This window comes from Xenia sp. Carnegie-2017, unplaced genomic scaffold (genome assembly GCF_021976095.1).
Source record: "Xenia sp. Carnegie-2017 unplaced genomic scaffold, XeniaSp_v1 HiC_scaffold_19, whole genome shotgun sequence".
NCBI classification, from domain to species: Eukaryota; Metazoa; Cnidaria; class Anthozoa; order Malacalcyonacea; family Xeniidae; genus Xenia; species Xenia sp. Carnegie-2017.
The window spans coordinates 5,364,331-5,389,394 of NW_025813481.1; the positions used below are offsets into that span (position 1 = coordinate 5,364,331).

The window sequence follows — 25,064 nt, forward strand, 5'->3', positions numbered from 1 at the left end:
AACGGAAAAATAAAGACCTTTATGTGAAATGAACAACAATGAATACAATTACGTGCCGAAAACTACTTTTCAGTTTGTTGTTCAATGTTTGAAATCTCGATGATATGAAAATGCAGAAGCAAAACAATGGCAGAAACCATAAGAGACAAAAATGAAGAATTTCCCGCCAACAAACATAACAGCTTCTGATTGGTTGAAATTTTAAAGCCAATCCAAGTCAATCACAGTCAGTTCAACATCATTTGTGTAGTTGTGTTTATAATTGCATAACAGGGTACTTCCCTCTTTATTTTGCCCATATTTTATGCTTCAATTTATGTCGAATGGTTTTGTATATGGTTAGCAATTCTGGGTATGTTAAGTACATACGAATTTCAGCATCAAACGACGGAGAGTAAGTGTAGATTTTACTATATTTCTACTTTATTATCAAGGTGATCCGTTGCATACCGAACTAATAATGCAATATAGGCCCGCTCTATGAAGAATAATACGAATAGCATGGGTTAGCGTTTCGCAAATTTTACATGGAATTGTGTACTTTGATTTTGTAACGTTTGTTTTATGACAAAACAATGTTGGCATATACATATTGTAGTAGACCTTAAAACTTTAATTGTTCAATGTATATTATATTTGTCTATTCAGTTGAAACTTTGGAGGTGTGACAGCAAAAATGGAAACTCTTCAGAAACTGGCCCGATCGCTTCGTACAGCAAGAGCCTCTGATTTACCTGAAGGTACAAGTACGCTGAAATTTTCGCTGCATGAATTCTCAAAATTATGTATGTTTACATTTTATTTTTAGATAATGATTCAGCTTTCTGTATCTTAATGCAAATGGTCATGCAAAACCAACACAGGTTTGTCATATAGAGCACTGCACCTTGCAATGCATGATGGAGATAGAAATATGTTGTTTTTCATGAAGACAATTTTTCAAGAGATCTCAACATTGTCTAACTTTACAAATATGGTGTCTCATGGTTTCATCTTCATTTCTCGAAAATTACAGAGCTGTGTCAGAGCTTGTTTCATCTTCTTCCTATGATGTGTCCCATAAAGGTAGCAGGGCTAAACGAAGCCTTCTCCATGTTGCTGCCAAGTAAGAGATAATTTAATATCATTGTTGCATCCTTTTCTTTGTGTCAATTTGTGATATTTTTGTAGCGTTGGAGCTTATGACTGTCTTGCATTCTTGCTGAGAAAAGGAGCAGACGTAAATTGTCAAGATATTGGTGGAGTTACACCACTTCAATTGTCTGCAAGAAACGGGTAAATTTTTATCTGGATGTATGAACTGTGTGATGTATAAACTATAGAGGGGATTTATTTTAGTAAATCCTACTTCATTATGCTGGTATTGATAATATTGAAGGGTTGTATCAATTTTATAGCCATACAAAGTGCATTCAAAAACTGCTCGAGTATAAGGCTGATATTCATATACATAACAACGAGGGAATGACAGCAGTATGTATTTATACCTTTCCTAATTGTCGTTAATATTTCACTAAAATATGTTTGTTTGAATCAATTGTTAATTTATGTGTTTGTTTGTTGTTTTCTACACAAATTTCAAAAGAAATCGATTATGAAAGTAAATTTGTGCTTAAACTTTGATAATGGAAACCTCATGATGAATTGAAAACCTAACGAAACTTAATGATGCATCATAAAACCTTAACAGCAGTTTCAAGCTGTCATTTCTTTTGTGTACAATGGATATAATGGACTTATTGCAAACCAATATGTTTATAGGTTCATTGGCTTGCATCAAATGGTAGAACAGAACTCCTGGGGGAGCTTCTGAGACATATTGTTGATGTTGATATTGAGGTGGTCCCACTTGTTGGTGTTGACTTCCATTGTTTTCTCTGATATTTAGAAGTGATTATTGACAATTTATTTCAGGACTCTCAAGGACAAACAGCTCTTCATAATGCATGTCTTTCAGGACACACATCTGTATGCCAATATTTGACTTTGTGTTAATGAATTCATCAATATGCTCTTAATAATTTTGTGATGTTTTTTTCGTAGAGTGTTCTTTTGTTGTTGGAAAGAAAAGCTGATGTTTCAAAAGCAGACCGCAAAGGATGTACACCTCTATACTATGCTTGCAGGTTTTACTCTTTTGGTCATTAATATTTTGATCTTTTATGCATCTGAGCTTCTTAAATATTTTGTTTCATATAGACATGGTCACGAAGATTGCGTAAGATTATTACTTAGTAGAGGTGCACAAATGTTATGTACCCATGACAATGAAAGTCCTCTTGAAATTGCTGTGAAGGTTTAATGATTGTAATGTCTTATTTCAATGTTTTATATATGTCATTTTTATTTGTTTTTTTTATCATTAAACATCATTAATTATCCTTTGGACATTTTGTAGAATGGTTATGAGAGTGTGTGTGCCCTCATTCTTGAGTATTATCCACAACTCCTTTCATCATTACTGTCCATGGCTCAAGCAAAGCATGTTGAGGAATCTAAGGTATTGGAGATTATACATTAGAGGTATATTGTGTCAACTGTTTTCACCAGTGTGCTTATACATTATTCATATTATCAAGATCAATTACATACGTCATTGCTGTTGATTTTTTCATTCTTTAGATTCAAAAAGTTCTTCAATATCTCTGCCATTGTAAAACATCTTTACATAACCAAATCTTATCTGATCTTGGCAGCCATGCAGCAAACGCTGGATTGGAGTTGCTAAGGTTTTAGATCTAAAGCAAAGAGCTAATAAAAAGAAAATCTTTAGTTTTAATTTCTTTTTTATTTCAGCTTATCCAGTGACTTTGAAGCTGCAGTACCCAAGTTCTTGAGAGTCATTAGAATTGCCTGCAAACTTTTTGTCAACCCTATCTTGATTAACAACCCACGCTCTAGTGTTTATAATTCTGGCGTTAATTATAATGGTCGTGCAGACAGTACCAGCAGTCGTATTCGTGCAGCATTTACTGGTCGTTCCATTAGCAGTTCTTCTAATCATGGCGATGAAACAGATTCTGTGCATAAAAATGTTTTTGAGCCACTTGAGGAGGTGTGGCAGGCACTTGATGAATGGTTTCTTTTGTTGTTCAATGAAATGGAGGATATTGGAGTAACGATAGAAGATTGTAACGAGCAGGATAAAGGTGTACACAGTGGTGTAGGTAAGCATGAATTGATTGTACTTACGTGTATATTTAGGAATTGTATACACACTGTAACACACCATATGTGTCATCCTCAGTTTGTGTGTTACCAACTCATAAACAATATATTTTTTATCATTTTTCTTTCAGAGAAATCTTTTGTAACCCATCACATGTCGCAACCATTATTTCCAAGAAATTCATTCTCATCTAAACGAGATGATTTATTGTGTGATCCTAAATGTTCATTATCACGAAGTGTATCTGCTTCAGGTCGTCTTGGGGGTGACGTATCACGAAATGTTGCTGCTGCTTTAGTACCTTATCGCTTATGCAGTGAACGAAATAAACTCCTGCGAATGGGTAGTGATACGACTTTTAGACTCAGTCAACCTGCAATCGAGATGAACCTTGCCAATTCATTCAATGATGATGTTAGTCATGGCTTTAATAATCCCAATGATAGTCATGTGTTTAATCAACGATCCATAAATAGTCCTGGTACACCCGAGCAATCCCCTGGTAATCGTTTCTTTTCGTCTGACCGTAATGTAAATGTACATTTCTATCAACCAGAAGAAGGTAGAGATTTGACGTCAATAACTCATGTTGACGTCCGATCACGTGATGATTATGACAGACATGAAAATCATATGAGTGGACTGGGTTCAAATGATAACCAAGACCATTGTGAGCCTCGCTTTGACTCACGAATCATAAGTTCTGCTTTGCCTTCCGTCGATAGTGACGTCATTACAATGACCGCTGACCGTCTGTGTGTTATTACTCATGGTTTTTACCTCGTTTGTTGTAACCAATCACATTGGGACAGACGGTAAGGTGTGAAAAGTTGATGAAATTATAGCCAGTACCCTGCTCATCTAAGTGATACTCTTATATCATATTATAAGCGAAGGTGCTCCTCCAAGATTCGTAGATTTCATCAATAGACACGAGGCAATTTTGCAAGCTCTTGTTGCGAGGTATGAAATGCAATGGTCTTTTACACTGTCCTATCTTTAAGTTAAGTTGATCTGTTTGCCTTTTCATCTAGAAATCCGAAAATTTTATTTTCCCATTTTCATTTTCTTCTGGATAGTCCTGTTTTGATGCAGAAATTTTTGCATGTTGTCCTTGCTCAGGTATATTTTGTACACATATCAAAATTATTGTTTTTGTCCCGACTGAGCTTCTGGTGTTTATGGAGAAAAGTAACGAATGCTTCATGTATTTACGGGCAATCTTATGCTTTCTTTAGCCATTTCAAGAAAGACAGAAATGGTTTTATGACAATCTATTCAAGCAAAACAATCAAGATGGTCCCGGTGCTTTTAACGTTGATGAAAGAAATGTTATCGAAGTAGAAAGAGGTAAAGTGTTGTTCCTTCAACATTTAAAAGCTAAGATAATTCAAAATGGCGTTTTTACTGCAGGTGACACATTGTTCAACACGAGCTGTGAGGTATTGTCAAAAATTAACACGGAAATACTGAAGAAATATGTTGTCGTACGCTTTCTAGGAGAGCCTGGTGTGGTGAGATTAACCATTGGACAATTCATTTTTAAAAATGGACATTTTTTTAGTAATACATCGTTTTCATTGCTCAGGGTCGTGGTGTTACCAAGGAATGGTTGGATTTGTTATCTAAGGAAATTCTTAATCCGGACTATGCGTTATTTACTCAATCCGTTGATGGTACGTTAATGGTATTTTTATATAGTTTCTCATTACGAATAACCATTTAAAATACAAAACATAAAAAACTTGACTACTGTTCACATTATGAAATGTTATTGATAACTTGAAAGATCATTTATCAGGAATCAAACGATGTATCGAAACTGTAGAATGTGATGGTGGACATACCTGGGCACCACCGTGTTTCACTGTTTGTATTATATATATTTTCAATTCCTAGGCACAACGTTCCAGCCGTGTAGTAACTCCGACATTAATCCGGATCATCTAAACTATTTTCGTTTTGCCGGTCGGATTATTGGCCTGAGTTTGTACAATCGTTTACATCTCAACGTTTATTTTACAAGATCCTTTTATAAACATATCTTGGGTAATGTTTCATGTGTCTTCCTTTAGGAATTCATGGATTTTCCTATTACTGCTGACTGATTGTTATTCATATACTTACATATCCACAGGTGTACCTGTTAGCTATCAAGATGTGTCATCAATTGATCCTGAGTATGCCAAGAACTTGCAGGTATTTAAAATATTTATGATAGACTTACTTGAAAGACTTGAAAGTTAGTAATTTCAAAGTTTCGTGTTTAGTGGATACTAGACAACGATATAACTGATCTTGGTTTTGACCTTACGTTTGCTGTTGAGACTGATGTATTTGGTACAATGAAAGAAGTTGAATTAAAAACTGGTGGAAGTCAACTAATGGTTACTGAAGAAAATAAAGTAAGTCTATGTTTACAATAATTGTCTGTCTGGTACTATGGTAATCTGTGTTTAACTTCACTTTTGAATATGTTCACATTAATTATCTGTCTGGTACTATGCTACTCTGTATTTAACTTCACTTTTGAATATGTTCACATTGATTATCTGTCTGGTGCTATGGTACTCTGTGTTTAACTTCACTTTTGAATATGTTTACAATGATTATCTGTGTGGTACTATGGTACTCTGTATTTAACTTCACTTTTGAATATGTTTACAATGATTATCTGTGTGGTACTATGGTACTCTGTATTTAACTTCACTTTTGAATATGTTTACAATGATTATCTGTGTCGTAGGTGTTGGTTTTCATGAAGGTGTTTGTTTACATATGCTATATCATCATTTATGTTGATATTTTCAAGCCTGAGTATGTCCAGTTAGTCGCTGATCTCAAGTTGACACGTGCTATACGTCCACAAATATGTAGTTTTCTTGATGGATTTCATGAATTTATCCCTCATTTTCTGGTTTCCCTCTTCGATGAATACGAACTGGTAATTTTTATGTGTTTCTATGTACTTTTTATTTTATTATTGTTCCTAAACTACATGGTTATCTTTATCTTCACGTAGGAATTGCTAATGTCTGGTTTACCCGAAGTTGACATAAAAGATTGGGAGAAAAACACTACTTATGCTAATGGTTATGATGCTGAATCTCCAGTTATTTTGGTATGTAATCTTTGTATTCTCCCCATGTCCTATGGATTCTTTAAAATATTGCATCCAACTTACTTTGTTTTCCTACGCGACTTTCCCTTTCTTATGACAACTTCCCCGAAATTAACTTCCATTTCTTTATTTAGTGGTTTTGGAAGGTTTTACGTTCTTTATCGAAAACAGATGTTGTATTATTGCTACAGTTCGCCACAGGAAGGTATCTAAAATCATAATAAGTTTATTGGAAGTTGAAAAGGTTTTCTGATTCATTTTGTTGTCGTTAATTAGCTCTCGTGTACCTCTTGGTGGATTCTCTAATCTTTCTGGAACCAGTGGTCCACATCAGTTCTGTATTTCAAAAGTGGAATTCAAACCTAACCTATTACCCAGCGCTAGTACTTGGTAAACTTACTGTAACAGTTAAAAACTGCTATAGTATATGTTTGTTTCTTATTATGTACTTTACCTTTGTGTTGTCTTTTCTGAAGCTAGGAAATGGAGTGCAGTGTTCATCATTAGCTAAATTTTGTCTTCTAATTTGTAGTTTCAATATGTTAAGACTTCCTGAGTACAGATCAGAGGAACAATTGAAAGAAAGATTACTTGTCGCATTACGTTGTGGCAGTCAAGGATTTGATTTTGCTTGAAAAGTTTACAGATCAACACCAATGTATTGTAATTACTAGAGGCACTGTGCCGTCAAAGTTTTAGACAAAAATTAATGCCAATGTTTTTTAAATAAGACTGTAATCTTCATCAACACAGTACTTATTGGTGACTTTCTAATGATTTCCTAAAGAATCTAAACATCTAAGCTACCTATTGTTTTTTGTGAAACCGTTATTTCTTTTGAACGATTAACTCTAGAAAATAATTCCACCAATTAATCTCCCTTGTTCAAAAGAAAAGAATGTGTAAATATCTAATTATATATTCTATTCAACGGAAATACCATATCTAATGTTGTATCAAAGCTCATAAAAGTGTAGCCAATAGCAACGAAGCACCGGCTCCAAAACCAGCCAATGACATCAAAACAAAAATAGCACAATTTTCAGTTCTTCATTTACCGCTTCACTGCTTTCAATGCTTTGGCTTCGTGTTTGAGATATTGCTCTTGGAAATGCTTGCTTTTTGAAACTTATAAAGGAAGCAGACTGAAACAAACATGTTATTTTAAGTATGAATGTACATCAGTAAAGAAGAGGTAATGTACGTATCTGAATTTACTTGAAAATATGTGTTTGTACTTCTTTGTAATTATGTTCTTCTTTCTGCGTTTTAAGTTGTGTCGCGTTGGTTCTCTTACTTATGTGAGATGTACTTAGTGTTTCGTTGTTATATTTTCTCCATGAAACACTGCTGTTTTGCGTATTGATGGTTAGAAAATGCTTCGAAGAAAAATATAATTGAAGAATGTTGAAGTACAAATTTTGTCAATCATCTCGTTTCAGACACGAACTTTCTGCCACCACGAGTTTAAAGCTTTAACGCAAAAAAGAAATAAACGTCAGTACTGTTGTTTAAAGGAAAGTAAAAGAATGTTAAGGTAAGGCAAGTACTACCTATGGGTTCCTTTTGACGTTTAAATTTTACATGACATAAAAATATTTAAATATGGTACGGAGGAGTTTTATATTTTTTGCGAGCAAAACAACTTTCGCGCTAATTTTCATATCACGTTCATAAGGAGAAAGACTGGGGCGAGCTTATTGAAGTAGATTAACGGAGATTTCGTTTTGACTTAACAAGATCACAATTGAACAAAAAACAGAAGTGATTGACGCATATGTAAAAATGAGTAGAACACAAACGTCCCCATTTCCCTAAACTTTATATTCTTTACATAAAATAAAAATATTTTTAGAAATTATTTTTACATTTGCCAAACGTTAAGATACTTGGATGTTCTTACCCTTTAAAGACGACAACACACTAACTTAACCGCACCAGTACAGTATTGAAATATTAAAACAAAACAAGTGTTTTAAAATGTTTCATAGTAATATAACAAAATAATATTTAACACCAATTGTCGTCGTCAGTACCAGAACCGTTAAGAGTATATGAATTTTTGCTACGACCAACAGCAAGATATATATGTTCATTAATTTTTTGTATCATACGATCATAGTATTCTGGTGTGTGGTGTCTCTCATGACCGAAACGTCCATCGTAAGTTTCATTTCTTGGTTTCTTATCTCGTTTTAAAACTTGTTCACAGTCATCTGTTGCTTTACTTAACTGCTCCGAATTTTTAAGTGAAGTAGATTTTACTCTGCCAAAGTCATCCTTCAACATCTCGTTCTTGGTGTGACAAGGAGAATATTCGGTCTTTTTTTCTTTTTCTCGTTCCATTTCGTGGTAATGAGTAAAATGTGAATCTCCACCTGGATTATCTTTTTCTGTTTTGTCATTTTCATGTCCCTTAAATGAAGATGATCTTTGAAAAGTTGACTTCTCAACAGTGAATTCTGGAGAAATGATTCGCTTATAGATATGGTTCTTATTTCTCAAGTAATCTTCGTTACTCGTAGGATCTGGGTATGATTTAAAGAATGGCACAGTAGAACAATTGTCTTCAAGATGATCCAATCGCTCAAGAATAGAGTGATCACTTTTTTTTTGTGGTATGCTACGTTGTCGTTGATGTCCTGTGCAGTCACTCAATTTCCTTATACTTAATCCTCCATTATGCTTTGTATCATTAGAGACATTTGAATATGCTCTCGTTAACTGTTTTTTTCCTTTTGAATCATTCTCATCTGCGTCAGAAAGTTGTTGCATCTTCTCTTCCAGACTAAAATCTCCTAATTTTTTATGCGAGCTACTTAACCTCATTAATCGATGTCTTTCACGTGATGTAACATCTCGGCGGTCCATTATGTCGCTTGTGCATCTTTCAATGTTATTCCTATGTGTTCTTAAGCTTGTTGTACTGTTCTCTACGTAACTGTTATTTTGTATTTGTGCGTGATCACTCCAAAGATAATTGTCGTAAGATTGTTTACTTTCATTTCTATGATTTATCGCTTTTTCTCTCTCTCTTTGAAAAATAAATTGAGCATTTTTACTAAATTGGGGCGAATTGGAATCTTGAAAGGGCATGCTATCTTCTAATGTCTTCGGATCTTTTGAATCAAAACAAATATTTTTACTTGTCGCTTCAGAACTTCCCTTCTCTTGAAAAATAATGTCTTGAACGTCAACTATAGTTGAGTTGCAATTGATCAAGTAAGACTCTGTCATATTTCTTGCGGTTTGTTGTTCTTTTTGCCTGCCAAAGCCAGACTGATTTCGGCGGGACTTTTCATTTCGTACGCCGAGATTGAGCGCGTTGTCTTCTTTACTTTGGCAAGTATTGGCTGCAAAACAATTGAATAAATGAGTGTAGAAATTAAACCAGTTGACGATGACTGGTTATGTAGGTACTTTAGCGTATTTTAAATTTCACATGTTTTACTATTAAAATTAATTAATTTTATCCAAGCTTAGCGAGGAAGTTAAAACATTTCTTTAAACAATTATATTGTCTTATTTATCATTTACTGTTAGCAGGACTTTGATATAAGATAATTTTCTCGTTTTTTATTAAAAATTAGTTTGACCCTAGGTTGTCATTTAAAGAAAATTACGTTTTAATATGATGTTTTTTTATTACCATATCCATTCAATTTTTTCTTTTCATTTTCCTTCATCTGGTAGCTTGACGAAGGTAGACTCAATGCAATAGCTATTTTATGTTTACGAAACGATGGTTGAGGAGAGGAGGACGCTGATAAAGTTTGTCTCAGCGAAATTTTTTAACGAAATGAAATTATTGTCCTGTGATCGTTGGCCCTGAAACAAAGTTTATTTGCTCAATTTATAAAAATACACACGAGGTCATAGTTAATACTGAGCTTGCATCAATTTAAGGATAAGGTGGCTCATTTTTCTGAAAATACGTTATGAGAAATTTAAATTTTTAACAGGTGTAAAAAAGAATGATGACTTATAATTTAATCATTTTCCTTTAAAAATTTTGTTTAAATTTTATAATTCAATTGAAATTCAAACCTTTTTTGCCATAATATCATCGTATGAGTTACTTCTTCTGAAATCTTCGGACGTTACGGTATAGCTAAATAAAGAAAAAAACAACATTTTATGTGTGATTTCATGCTATAAAGAAACTGACTTGATAGCTTAGTTTGCTGCACGAACTCATCATTTTTGCCATTGGTTAGATTTATAATATGGACATAGGGTACATTTTGAAAAATTTCCTTTTCGCTGATGACAGACACATTACGATTATGTAGAATTTAGACAGTCAATGTCTGCATACTTTCCGTATTTTTTAGTTGAACTAATTTTTGCTTCGAGATTTAAAACATCTGCTGACCGTTTGTCTGATGACTTTAATTGTTATGAGCCGTTGCATCATAAATGTTTAACGTGTTTGGTTGACAATATGAAAAGTAATTTAAGTATTTTAGTGAACAATATTTCATGAAAAATTATCACACGTCACAATTCCCTATTTTTGTTGGTGTCGCATGCGGCATTTTGAAAATTTATAACGTTTTACAACTTTTAGCTACATGTTTATTATGAGTATGCGTGTGATACGTACAATGGAAACATCATATTTCTTAGATAAAATTTATTCATTTAGAATTAATGAGTTTTGAAACGATGTAATTTGATTGGATAACTACAAATTAACTTTAACCATTTTTGCTTATTAAATTAATCATGATAATAGAAGCAAAATATGAGTTCTGCATGACTAATTAGAATTTCTATTTTCGTAATTAGTCATGCAATTAGAGAAATAATTTCTTCAAGCAAAGCTTAATCTACATACATTGCATTACAGTAAAAATATTTCGTCAAATATTATACAATCTATTTTTAACTCATCAAAAATCGCTTTAAAATACAATAGCCAAGTTTCCAACACTCGTAGCCTAAATAGCTTTAAGGAATTATGGGAAATATTATACTCGGTACCAGGGTCATATTTTAGAACGTATAGCGCATTATGTTTGCTTGATGTACCTGTGATGACGACGACGAGGACCATCTTCACTTGTTGGCGTTCGTTTTTGATGTATACTTCGTGACACGGATCCAAGAAAGCGTTTAAAAACGTTTGGTTTCTGTTAAGATATGTTTTAGAATCATAAATGGACTAAATATAATGGTGATCGTGTACAAAACGTGAGAACGTGACCAGTGGTTTAGAAAGAATCATAAATGGACTAAATATAATGGTGATCGTGTACAAAACGTGAGAACGTGACCAGTGGTTTAGAAAGAATCATAAATGGACTAAATATAATGGTGATCGTGTACAAAACGTGAGAACGTGACCAGTGGTTTAGAAAGAATCATAAATGGACTAAATATAATGGTGATCGTGTACAAAACGTGAGAACGTGACCAGTGGTTTAGAAAGAATCATAAATGGACTAAATATAATGGTGATCGTGTACAAAACGTGAGAACGTGACAAATGGTTTAGAAAGAATGAAATGGACTAAATATAATGGTGATCGTGTACAAAACGAGAACGTGACAAGTGGTTTAGAAAGAATCATAAATGGACTAAATATAATGGTGATCGTGTACAAAACGTGAGAACGTGACCAGTGGTTTAGAAAGAATCATAAATGGACTAAATATAATGGTGATCGTGTACAAAACGTGAGAACGTGACCAGTGGTTTAGAAAGAATCATAAATGGACTAAATATAATGGTGATCGTGTTCAAAACGTGAGAACGTGACCAGTGGAGAATCATAAATGGACTAAATATAATGGTGATCGTGTGCAAAACGTGAGAACGTGACCAGTGGTTTAGAAAGAATCATAAATGGACTAAATATAATGGTGATCGTGTGCAAAACGTGAGAACGTGACCAGTGGTTTAGAAAGAATCATAAATGGACTAAATATAATGGTGATCGTGTACAAAACGTGAAAACGTGACCAGTGGTTTAGAAAGAATCATAAATGGACTAAATATAATGGTGATCAAAACGTGAGAACGTGACCAGTGGTTTAGAAAGAATCATAAATGGAGTAAATATAATGGTGATCGTGTGCAAAACGTGAGAACGTGACCAGTGGTTTAGAATCATAAATGGACTAAATATAATGGTGATCGTGTACAAAACGTGAGAACGTGACCAGTGGTTTAGAAAGAATCATAAATGGACTAAATATAATGGTGATCGTGTACAAAACGTGAGAACGTGACCAGTGGTTTAGAATCATAAATGGACTAAATATAATGGTGATCAAAAACGTGAGAACGTGACCAGTGGTTTAGAATCATAAATGGACTAAATATAATGGTGATCGTGTACAAAACGTGAGAACGTGACCAGTGGTATAGAAAGAATGGCGTTAACCTGACTCGCAGGATTTTCTTCTTCTTGTCTTTTCTTTTTTTTCTGGCGGTAATTTTCGGCGATAAGCTCTGCACAGTAGATTTTTCCCACTGTCATGGGATGACTATCTAAATCTTCAGAAATATAAAAATATATCACTAGTCTTTCAAACCGTACATTAGATCGAATAATGAAATCAATTTTATTCATCCTTTACCTGAATTCTTTGGTATCATTTTATCTAACGATTTTGGCGATATTTTGGGCCAATCTCCTAGAATCATCTTTCGAAGTTTTGTGTCGTTAGAATTCATGTTTCCCTTTGTTGCAATTTTGAGTGACGTACGAACGAGGGCAAACAACGTCGATGTGAAATCAATCTTTTTATCCTCGCTCACGGGTACATTCATCGTTATTAGACGCTGAGAATGTTATCAAAAAATTTTTTTTTATGATTATCTGCCATGAAATAATGCTAAATTCATTTAATCTTACTCGATAAGCGACTAATTTTGGACATTTCCAACCAAATCCAACTGGTGGCGATAAACTCTTCATTATATTGTATAATTTAATATAAGGTATTTCTCCTCTAAAATATACAACACTGAAACTTAAAACAAATGATCGAAAATTATTTCAATAAGATTTTAATAAATCAATAACTGTTGAACTCATACTTGGCTTCAGGATCATAAACAGACCACATTTGAACAAATTCGTCGAGATGGGGAGGACCCAGAATTGATTGATCTCGTGTTAAATAATCAAAATTATCCATGATCACAGCAACGAATAGATTGAGCATCTAAAAATTATTCTTTATTATGAATTTGACACAATAAAGCGCGAAGTATCTAAAAGTCGAAACGAATAAATTTGTCATTTTACTTACAAAGAACATACACAAGAAGATAAAACTACAAAAATACGCTATGGCCCATGGTGTTGAACCACAAACACTAGAAGAAGGTCTTGCTTTTTCGTCACACAAAGCATCAGAATAACACGCTGACATTATCTCCTGCCAGTTCTCACCAGTTGATGATCTAAAAGTATTTAAAGAAAGCCATCAGTTGAGAAAAATATATTTGCACGTCAGTCAAACAAATCACTTACCTAAAAAGAAGAAGAAGAGATTTCATGATAGTTTGAAAGTTGTTGTATTCGTTTATCTCTGTGCCATTATCCACTTTGATTTTACCAAAGAGCTGAAACAACGTAATCCATAGTTGAAATGCATCACGCGTTAAAAATGAATATATAAAAGATACAAACCTGCATTCCCATAACTGCATAGATAAAAAAAACGAGAAAGATCAACAATGTAACGTATGGGAGAGCCTGGAAGACAATAAATTTTCTTTATTGATTTAAACAATTAGAGAAAAAAAAAACATGACTATGTAATAACATCATGTTCACAAAAGCTATCTACCTTAAAGGATTGAAGGAAGGCCCATAATAACACACGAACACCTGAACCTTTCTTCAGAATTTTTATTAATCGTGCAGCACGGAAAATTCTGAACATACTAGGATCAAACGGAAGACTTTCGTATTTCTAGAGAAAATTATTATAGAATGATGTTGAAAAATCGATTGAATTGAATAAATATTACGAGTTGATTAAATATTACATGATTATGATTGATGAAGACTCACTCTGAATGTTAAAGCTGTATCCACGATACTCCCAACGACAATTATGAAATCAAATACGTTCCATCTATCCTTGAAGTAACTCTAAAAAATCACGGCGAGAGTTCCTCAAGACAAGAATATTCGGAAATAAACAAATTTGTATACTCATGCTGCTATATATCAAATAAAATACCTGTTTAAACGCAAACAATTTTAAAGCTGCTTCCAATGTGAACAAGAATGTTAAAGCAGCGTTCAGATACTGTAATGCATCATTATAATCTTTTGGTTCATTACGGTGCTGAAAAGAAATGAAAAATGTGCTGAATAAAATGACATTCATGATAATCAAAGTATTTACATCTTTCTACCTCCATCATAAGAACGACAGTGTTGATGACAATCAGTCCCATGATAAAAAATTCAAATGGCTTGGAGACAACAATCAACCATACTTTATAAGCATAGCTTTCTTTGTCAGTTGGCATAAATGTCTCCAACGGCTTTGCGTTTATTACAAAATTCAAACAATCTCTCTATAAACAGATCATTGGGTTTAAATATTGGAGTGTAAAGGAGATACGTGCGTGTGTGTGTGTATGTGTGCGTGTGTGTGCGTGTGTATGTGTGCGTGTGCGTGTGTGTGCGTGTGCGTGTGTGCGTGTGTGTGTGTGTGTGTGCGTGTAGCATTGCTACTATAGCATGTTTCATAATAACCTGATTACGATCCAATTTACTTTTCACCAGTTGCTTTTCTTCCTGCTCTTGGAACGTAAGGACGACAAGAGCGACGAATACATTGAGGAAAAAAAATACAAAAACGACGACGAATGTTATATAAAATATTGCATTCTCAACGCTATAGTTTCTGATTGGACCTTTGTCGACCTCTGTCACATCCATTGTATGGTGCATGGCACTGAAAAATCAATATTATTTATTAAATATTTAGCATGTGTTTTTGAGTGAGACTCTTTTAGAGCAGATAAGTTTATTCAAACATTCTCTTTAAGGGTTCTTGTAAAGAAAACAAAGATATTCTTGTAAAGAAAACAAAGATATTGTTGATAGAAAAACCTCGGCCATCCTTCTCCAGTTGCTGATGTGTATAAAGTAAGCATTGCAATAAATACGTTGTTGAAATTGAATTTTCGTAGTTGCCATTCTCGTTCTTTCACATTGTCCTTCAAAAACAAATTACGTTTGAGATGCGTTTTCTTTTGACATAGCTAACTTTGCAAAAAAAATGGACCAACCTTGTTAATCTGCGTAATACTAGTTGCTTCACCAAAATCAATATAATTGCCTCTAAACAAAAGCAAATTTTTACCAAATAACCGCGAGTAGAACCGTGAAAATAAACTAATATCATTTAATTTTTATCATACTTGCATTCGTTTTTAGACATTTTTGAGTCATCTGTGCAATGAAAAAACTTTCCCTGAAATTTTATTATAAACTTAGTAAACCTGGACAGACATTAATGATGTATTTTTTCCTGATAGTTTATGCTTGCACTTACATTGAATAATTGGACCCCAATAACAGCAAAAATAAACAAGAACAGCAAGGTTATTAATAAAATATTGGCGACATTCTTGAATGATTTCCACATACATTGAAACACGGCCTTAGAAAACACATAGAAAAGTATTTACTTTCAAACAATGCACAACCAACGGGCTTTAATCATCACAATGGTCAGTGCTATAGATATGGAGAACAACGTACACAAATAATGTTATAAAATAGAGACTTTGTCGTGGTGACAAATCTGTAAATAGTTCTAAAGGTAGCAAATACCATAGTGAATGGTAAAAGTAATATAACGAGTTGATAGTTCTTAAAAGAACTGTTTTAAGTAAAGAGCACTAACCCAATAGTTCTAAATTAAATGACACGATGCATTTCGGCAGACTACTCCTCAGGTGTCAACGTCTGCTAAATGAAAATTTACAATCTACCGATATTTATAATGCCAAGAAAGAGTGTACGTCATCTCCAAAAGGGGAGATGACGCTCAAAACAGGGATAAATTAAAAACATAATCCTCTGCCGACAAAAAGAGTAGTCTGCCGAAATGCATCGTGCTGTTTAATTTAGAACTATTGGGTTAGTGCTCTTTACTTAAAACAGTTCTTTTAGGAACTATCAACTTATTATATTACTTTTACCATTCACTATGGTATTTGCTATCTTTAGAACTATTTACAAACAATGTAATGACTAACTATAAACATTGAATGGCCTTGCAGTGGTCACGGATACAAATGAGGAAGGGTTTGGAATGGATAACAAAAAACGGGAAAAGTTTGGTACCTCAAGTTTTTTTAGTTTATTCATAATTTTTAACGGTCGAAGAACACGCAACACACGCAATACTTTAGAAATGATCCTCCAGACACATCTTCGCCACATTCACTGCTGATACGATAATATAAATAAATAAAAATGTCGAACAAGGACTTTAAAATTTCCCTCATATAATACCTGATCGAAAGTGAGGCTATGTTACAACATACAACCAATGCATCTATAAAGTTCCACTGATTTCTAAAATACGATCCACGATGAAGCACTGCACCTAAATCTATAAGCTGGCAAAAACATTAAAAATGATGGAACCTTTCATCTTGGAGCGATATCCACGAGTGGAAAAGACACGAACACGATAAATTGGACAAGGAAGAAGGATTTTTTCTTCTTAATTAAGGAAAATAGAGAATTATTTTGGAAAATTCATTTGTTAGGATGCACGAAAAACATCTCCGAAAACTTTAACGATGCCAAAAGTCAACTCACATTTATTGTGTTTTTATTCATATGCATATGAATATGTTTCCTACTTAAAATCTGTTATAAAAAGCTTTTAAGTAGTATTGAAACAATATGAAACATTGTATTTCTCACCTTTACAAAAACTTCAAATGCAAAAATTGATGTAAAAATGTAGTCAAAATATCGGATGACCTGTAGAAGGAAACGAAAGTACTCTTGTCAACGTGATCATGCAAGAATTCGTTGGTAAAATTACCCTGACAACAAAAGCACCACGTGACCCATGACGTGCCTTACTTTGTTTGTATCTGAGCAATCATCGACCGGATCTTCTATAGAAAGGACAATGCTGCTCACGATTATGATGAATAACATAAAGTTGTCAAAATGTCGAAGATTGACTATATCGTGACAGATCCGACGAAATCTAAAAGATTTTTAAAACACTATTGTCATGACCATCTTCATGTAACGCCTGATAGTAAGATCGAACTCACTTGTTTTCTGGTCCAAATAAAAAGAGTGCGTTAGTTGCTCTGAGTGGTACATTTTCACTAAAATGCCTTCTATTGAGTGTCCTCAATGGTTTTCTATCAACCTTTTCGTCTTGTTTGTTAAAAGGAAGGAAAAAGGATGTGTGATGATATTATCGTATAGCAATCTTCACTATGTCTATACCTACCATTGCCATTGATTTGTTCTTGAGAAACCCTTTGGGCTTCTACGTCAGTTTCATCCTTTATTGCTTTTTGATATTTCTTGATATTCTTCCTAAGAGCTTGCTAAAAGTAGAAATCATGTAAGTAAGTCTTTTAATAGTAAAGTGGAAATGATGCACTTTCTACCTTTGATTCTGTATTATCTTTTTTCTTGTCTGACGTTGTTCTGAATGAGGAAAAAATACTTTCATTAATGGTATTATTTTTCAAAATGATACTCATTTATTTCTCAATGGCGACTATCTACAGACGCAATAAAAGCGTACTATTCCTGATGAAGTGAACAAGACATACAGATGAATATGAAATTATTAAGATTTTACCCTTTACGGTGTTCGTCCTCTTCATCTTTTGACTTCTCTGACAAAGGACTTATCGTAGGCGACGATTTTTCTTCACTACTTGTCATTTCATTGCCATTTACCGAACGAGATGTTTTTAGTTCATTTTCCTCACGATCCTTCCCTTTATTTTGCTTCTGTTTCTCATTTTCTTCATCTTTTGTTAGTTGATTGGCAGTCGTCAGGTTGTCAACAGCTATTGCCAAGAATATATTTAGCAAGGTATCTTGTTCTTTGTTAAGAAAGCAACTTTCAGGGGATTTATAATAAAAAGTTTATCTATTTTTCCAAAGAAAACGCTAAGGATTTCTTTTCACAAGGATACAATTACCAATTATGACCAACAGAGCAAAATATATTCCAATTGCTAAAGCCAAAGCATCATTTGCACCTCCATATGCATTGATACCCTCATACATAACTGCGTTCCAGTCTTCACCGGTCAGAATCTAAGGTGAAATATTGTAAATGAAAGATACACGAGGCCGGACGGAGTTATTGGCATCGATAAATTTCTACCTGAAATACAGTTAACATGGAGTTTGGAAAATCATCGAAATTTGTCCTAGGATTCGAGTCGAACCTATAGAATGGTTGAAAATGAATGTTTGTGATTAACATTATCAATTATGAAATAAAAACAATAAAACGCATGCGCTGATTGCATGGTCTAAAGCTGTGTTTGCATTAGCCTGTGCAAATCGATCTGAGCTCAACCAATTAATCGAAGGGAATTTGCAAACTAGTTAGGCATAACATTTTAGAGGAATCATTAAACGTTTGTTTTACATTTGTCTGTTTCGCATTATTGTTATTTTATAAAAGAAGTAAAAGATTTTTTTCTTGTTTGCACTGGCTTAGCAAACTTTGGAGACGTTTGTGAACTCCCGCGCTTGCACTGATCAACTCTCAAGTTCTCCCAAAGGTCTCTTCGGTAACACTGATCAACTCTCAAGCTGTCCCAAAGGTCTCCTCGGTCACACTGATCAACTCTCAAGTTCTCCCAAAGGTTTCCTCAGTCACACTGATCAACTCTCAAGCTCTCTCCAACACTGATCAACTCTCTCTCCCAAAGGTCGGTCACACTGATCAACTCTCAAGCTCTCCCAAAGGTCTCCTCGGTCACACTGATCAACTCTCAAGCTCTCCCAAAGGTCTCCTCGGTCACACTGATCAACTCTCAAGCTCTCCCAAAGGTCTCCTCGGTCACACTGATTAACTCTCAAGCTCTCCCAAAGGTCTCCTCGGTCACACTGATCAACTCTCAAGCTCTCCCAAAAGTCTCCTCGGTCACCCACACAGTAAACATTTTTTATTTTTTAACTAAGCACAGTCGTCTATGGCCAGAACTATATCGTTTACCTTCCTCCAAAAAATTGCATTCCCAGCAAAGAGAAGATGACAATAAAGAGAAATAACAGAAACATTAAACTAATTATAGATTTAATGCTGTTGACCAAAGATCGTACAAGATTACGTAATGATGACCAATATTTCGTCATTTTAAATATTTTCAGAAGTCTTAAGCTACGTAAGACACTGATCCCCAGTGGCTTCTTAATGATTAACTCAAGCATTCCAAACATGATTACCTGTAGTAGAAATACAAAGAAACGTTAATCACATTTTAAATGTAGTCGTCTCTTTGCTAAATGTGATGTTAATTTGAACAACTAACCAGTACATGATGACTCATAACTTGGCATTAAACATACTTCTATATTCATTTTGCTTAGAAATATCTCATTATAGAGTTTATAACTACTTACAAAAAAATCAAAAGTATTGAATGTTGATCTAAAATATGTCGATGGACCCAAACCGTACAACTTTAAAAACATTTCAACAAGGAATATTGAAATAAACACAATCTCAGCCTTCTCTGTAAAAAGAGGAATAAAGTATTTATAATATATATACTACGCTCATGCATTACGATTGTGGCTATTACCTTGAATCTCTGTCAGCCAATACGGTTGATTATAGTGCTCAGTTGCTAAGCAAATTGTGTTTAACAACACAATCAACGCGACACACCAGAAAAAAATTTCATTTTTTACAAGGCGGCGAACCCGAAGTCTCAGTATTCTCTCCTGAAGACGAAACTTGGGAAAACGTTTGTGTCTAAAGAGTTTTATATTAAAAAAAATTAAAACTGCGAAAATATGTGAAATATCTGCTAAAAAGCTCACCTCTCTGGTAGATTGAGTCTATATCCTTTTCCAGATTCGGCTGCCAATACTTGAATCGGATTTAAGACAAATTGGGCAGGTGTTACAATTCTGGTTTGACTGGGCTCAGTTTCACTGACCAAGTCTTCAACAACTATTTCCTCTGCAATGACAATAAACTAAAACTTTAATGACATTCTTCAACTTTTCTTAGTCTTGCACCACCTACCTGCTCGAGTTATCCATTCTAGATATTCGTCCACATGACGTTTAATCTTTTCTTGTCTCCTCAGCTTGAAGAAATTTCGCATGGACTCAATTTTTGTTTTTTGTTTTGCAAACTCTCTGCAAATACATATATTATATACATTTCAGTAAAATATGAAGACGAAGTGAAATATGTAGCTGTGTATTTTCTTACCCACTCAGAACACCCAGAACAAGATTTAACATAAAAAATGAACCAAACAGTATCAAGGAAACATAGTATATTGTAAAAAAGTATCCGCTTTTGTCTTTAGCATAAAATGTCTGTAAAAATAAGATGACAAAAAAAATTAGTAGTTTCTTCTTTAGTTAAAGAAAGAAATTCAACATTTCTACGTACTGAGTACATAACATCAGTCCATCCTTCCATAGTAATACATTGTGAAACGGTTATTGTTCCCAGCCAAATATTATCGAAAGTTGTTATGCCCGAGTTTGGTCCTTCCCAATATTGTCTGCAGGACTCGTTCTTTGATTCGTCGCATGTACGACCTTGAAGCCATCCTTTTCTATAATAGTCACATGGTTGAACTGTCTCTCCCACTGGAACAGGTTCACCTTATAAAAATAATTTCACGACTTATTTAAATTTTTTGTGATTTTAAATATTTCAAAGTAGTATAACTGCGATATGTGTCCACATTCGCACCTGTTAAATTGCTATAACAAGTTGCATGAAAGTCATCGACAAGAAATGAAACACCGACAGTAGCATATATTGTTATGACAAACATGTTTAACACAAGAACTCGAAACAATGGCAGCATAGCCCGCATTAAGGATTTTAGAACGACTTGCAAACCTAAAAATGGAAATCATAAAATTTTCTTTCAACTACAAATAGAAGATTGGTGAGGCGCAATATCAACAAAGACATGTTTATAAGTTTTAAGCAGAAATTTTTTCTTTCAAACCTATAGGCACTTTTAAATATGCCTATAGAGTTCTGTTGTGCTTCTGAACATAAATCGCATGCTCACTAAACTAGCAGGGCCGGTTACACGAAGCCTGGATGGCCTGATCAATTGGATAGTAATTTTTTCAAACTTTCGAAGAAGATGTTCATCTTTTTACGATGATGAAACTTCTAGTACCAATATTGTATTTTATTGATTGTCCAGTTTAAATCGTAGATTTCTGCTTTTTGAAGAAATCTTTGAAGCGTTCTAAAGTATTACCATTCAGTGAATAGCGCTATTCCGCCTTCTTGCAACCGGCACAAAAACTGTACGTATATAATAATCACGTGGCTCTATGACGCGTTTGACCTTACTTAAAGGAGTCATTTTAGAAGCAAGTTTGTCACCTGTTAACAAGAACTGGTGAAATAATTCTTGGACGCTTACGTTGTGTAGTTTTTAATTTATGCAAAGTTATCTATTCTTATTTCGCCTCCACCCCACATACATTTACATCTATGATGATGAAATATTCATAAAAGGCTGATGAGAAATTTTCAGAGAACAAGTGTACCGTTCCAAAGTGTCAAAATGATTTAACTCACTTAGCACATAAGTAATAATGGTTACTAGATAGTAGATAACTTTAGTTCGTGTGTTGTCTGACACTTAATTGACACAATACGGTGGGTCGAGTTCACGTGAGAAATTCCCATTGCATTATGGGTAACAAGTCGAGAACTTGAAGTGATTTCCTTTGACTTCATGAATGTCCAAAATTCAAATCAAAACTTACTTGGAATATTTGATACAAGTTTAAGTGGTCTTAAAACTCTGAAGGCTCGTAACGGTCTCACGTTTCCAAGGTTACCACTTACCAAATATCCAACATACCTTAATATAAACAAAGACCAAACTCTAGCATGCCTTTAAACAATAGTTTATTCAACATGTAATGGGTTCGTAAATTATTCGGTCAAAATCTCGTGAACATTATATAGGATGCTCATAACGAGCATATGTTGCTTTAAAATAAATGCTCGTTGTGCACATGTCAAATTTAAGGATACAGAACATCAATTTCGTGATGTTCAGCGCAGCTGGAGACCTAAATACCTCTATTGTTAAATTTTTCTACTGAAAGAAGTAGACACTTGCATAAATTGCCCTACTGCGTGTTTTAAGAATCATTTGCATTAAACAATAAACATTGTTGGGGTTAGGAATCTGCAGCTAAGGAATAAACAGGAAACTCTCGTTCTAAATACAACACTACGGTCCACCCACTTAACATTATATTTTTAGGGTTGACATTTTGTTACGTAGCCTAACGCTAGCTTGTTCGTATAATGACGTGCTTACCCAGTTATGACGACAACGAAATCCAAAACATTCCATCCGTCTCTCAAATAGGAACCTGGCTGGAACAAAAATCCCAGCGCGATAATTTTCAAAACAGCTTCAATTGTGAAAATTACCAAAAACACAATTTCTGAATCATCCTGCAATATGAAGATTTGCGTAAACGTTTTTTACGTCATAATTATTTATTTATATTAACAAACCAGCTTCGTTTGTTCAGTTTAATTTGAAGAAATTCAATAGTTCAACTGACAAAACAATATTTTTTATCTTCTATATAAATAGCACATCATTTTTGCCAGCTAATATTCTTTCAAAACAAATGAAAAAGTTCATAACTTGAACGAAACAGTTGTTGTCATAATACATATTTAGATAAACATAGCAAGCGAAAAAGAACAATATTATTACAAACCAATTGATTGTTTATCGAGCTTTTATCCTCATTGGGCAAAGGAACGTCCAGCGCTAAAACAACACAGTTTGCCAGTATTGTTGCCAAGATAAAATAATCAAATGCTCTGGGGAAAAGTTAAGAAAAGCTAAAAAAAACCCAAACGCAACAATCTTACACTGAATGTTATCACTACTCGATTTATGATTGTTAGATTCTAAAAAATGAAAAATCAATGATGAATTACATGTAAAGTATAAGAAGTACACTATACGTATCTCGTGACGGCACACACGGACGGTGTGGCTATTTTCATTTTCATCACAAAACGTCTTTGTTCATATTAATGGCCTTTTTAAAAATGCAGACTGAAACATTTTGTTTCATAGGATTATGTCATCGCTACTCTCAAAGATATATACACGTATAGGACAGCAGACTACAACATTTAATTTAACTAAATATTTCTTAGAGTCCAGTTGAACAAAAATTCTCAACACTGATGTAGAATAGTGATGAAAAAATAGAGAAGAAAATTGTGTGTCTATTTGATGTACCAATATCCTACCTTGACCATTGACCAATTGTCATAATTTCTAACGTTATTTATTTTAGTCACATTAGCGTGAAATTTATGCAAAGCCCTGGATGCGTTTGTCCTGTAATTTGCTTTAATACGAAACAGATATGCATCAGGTAGGCAGTATTACGATTTTAAATTATTTTAAATATGATGAACATTGTTATCAAACCTTACTCTTGCAGAACATAACTCGTGTATTTTCTTTCGGATCTACATTCACACGATTAACTTCATTCTCTATAAATATTCATTTTTGTACGTAAACTTTCACGAAAAGGATATTTTGTATTGACTATGAATTCTGCGCTTCGTCGAAGAATATTGTCCTCTGAAAGGCAGAAGAGCGAGCGATGACCTTTGTTTGTTGAATGTGCGACCCCACGAGTTTGTCGATCATCATTTTTAGTGTTTAATTCATGATTCGTTGCCATTTCTATCGTAACGACGTTTTTCAATTCAAGTCGAAAGTTCAATCAACTGAAACTTTTTTTGATCAATTTGGATATATGAGTTTAAGTTATACCAGTTCTTTCATAACAATCTCCGCCTGCTGACGGCCGTTGATGATAAAGAAGTTGTGGCACTGATCTTGACGAACCTTGCTCTCAAGTACATTTCCGTTGTGTGTTTCTTATCACAACGTATGCTAATTTCAAGCCTCTCTCTCTCTGGCTGTCTCTATCTGCATACATGCTGTTCGTAGCAGCCGCTTCTGCTTAAAATATGCATGAAGTGACTAAGGCAAGTTTGACCAGCTAAACACTTAAAATGAGGAATATCTCTAGTTAAAGCACACCACATTTAGTAAAGACTCACAAACTGTAAGGTGGCGATATGAGTTGGGAGAAAAAGAAAGTTCTACAATTCCATGGCAATAAAATAGTTCGATCCTGAGCTTCGACGTATTGACTTTCAAATTGCGTGTCATTGTCGCGGCAAAACATCTGCAGACGTTGCCAGTTTGACAAAAATGGCCGCATCAACTTTTCGTAGTTTGTGTAGTGTTATACTGTAAAGTCTTAACAAACAAGAATTTTCTTGTTTGTTTATAGAAAAAATTTAAATTTTAACGTCCGACATCTCATCCTTCATTACCGGGACTAATGAAGTAATTTTAAACTCTAAACTCAAATAAATTTTTAATCAAACTAAGATAAACTGTATACATTCTATCATGTTTTACGATCTACTTTCAGATTGTATTTTTATAAAAACATGACATATTGCATGGTGATTGGGTATTGC

At 34.1% G+C, this 25,064-nt stretch overlaps 1 protein-coding gene and 1 pseudogene across 1 annotated transcript; one reads left to right on the forward strand and one right to left on the reverse strand.

The window, feature by feature from the left end:
- Nucleotides 1-234: 234 nt before the first annotated feature.
- LOC124438395 (E3 ubiquitin-protein ligase HACE1-like) lies at nucleotides 235-7,234 on the forward strand. The gene is made up of 27 exons (XM_046988526.1): nucleotides 235-394; nucleotides 649-740; nucleotides 809-863; nucleotides 1,016-1,105; nucleotides 1,171-1,275; nucleotides 1,398-1,473; nucleotides 1,762-1,839; nucleotides 1,915-1,968; nucleotides 2,044-2,126; nucleotides 2,200-2,296; nucleotides 2,399-2,500; nucleotides 2,623-2,729; nucleotides 2,797-3,167; nucleotides 3,300-3,984; nucleotides 4,061-4,132; nucleotides 4,204-4,291; nucleotides 4,408-4,519; nucleotides 4,583-4,683; nucleotides 4,758-4,845; nucleotides 5,069-5,218; nucleotides 5,307-5,368; nucleotides 5,440-5,574; nucleotides 5,982-6,113; nucleotides 6,192-6,290; nucleotides 6,425-6,495; nucleotides 6,567-6,680; nucleotides 6,823-7,234. Exons 2-27 carry the CDS (start codon nucleotides 677-679, stop codon nucleotides 6,923-6,925), a joined length of 3,294 nt encoding a protein of 1,097 aa, XP_046844482.1. The 5' UTR covers nucleotides 235-394; nucleotides 649-676; the 3' UTR covers nucleotides 6,926-7,234.
- An 861-nt stretch (nucleotides 7,235-8,095) lies between these two features.
- On the reverse strand, nucleotides 8,096-24,466 carry LOC124438393 (annotated as a pseudogene).
- Between the last annotated feature and the right edge of the window lie 598 nt (nucleotides 24,467-25,064).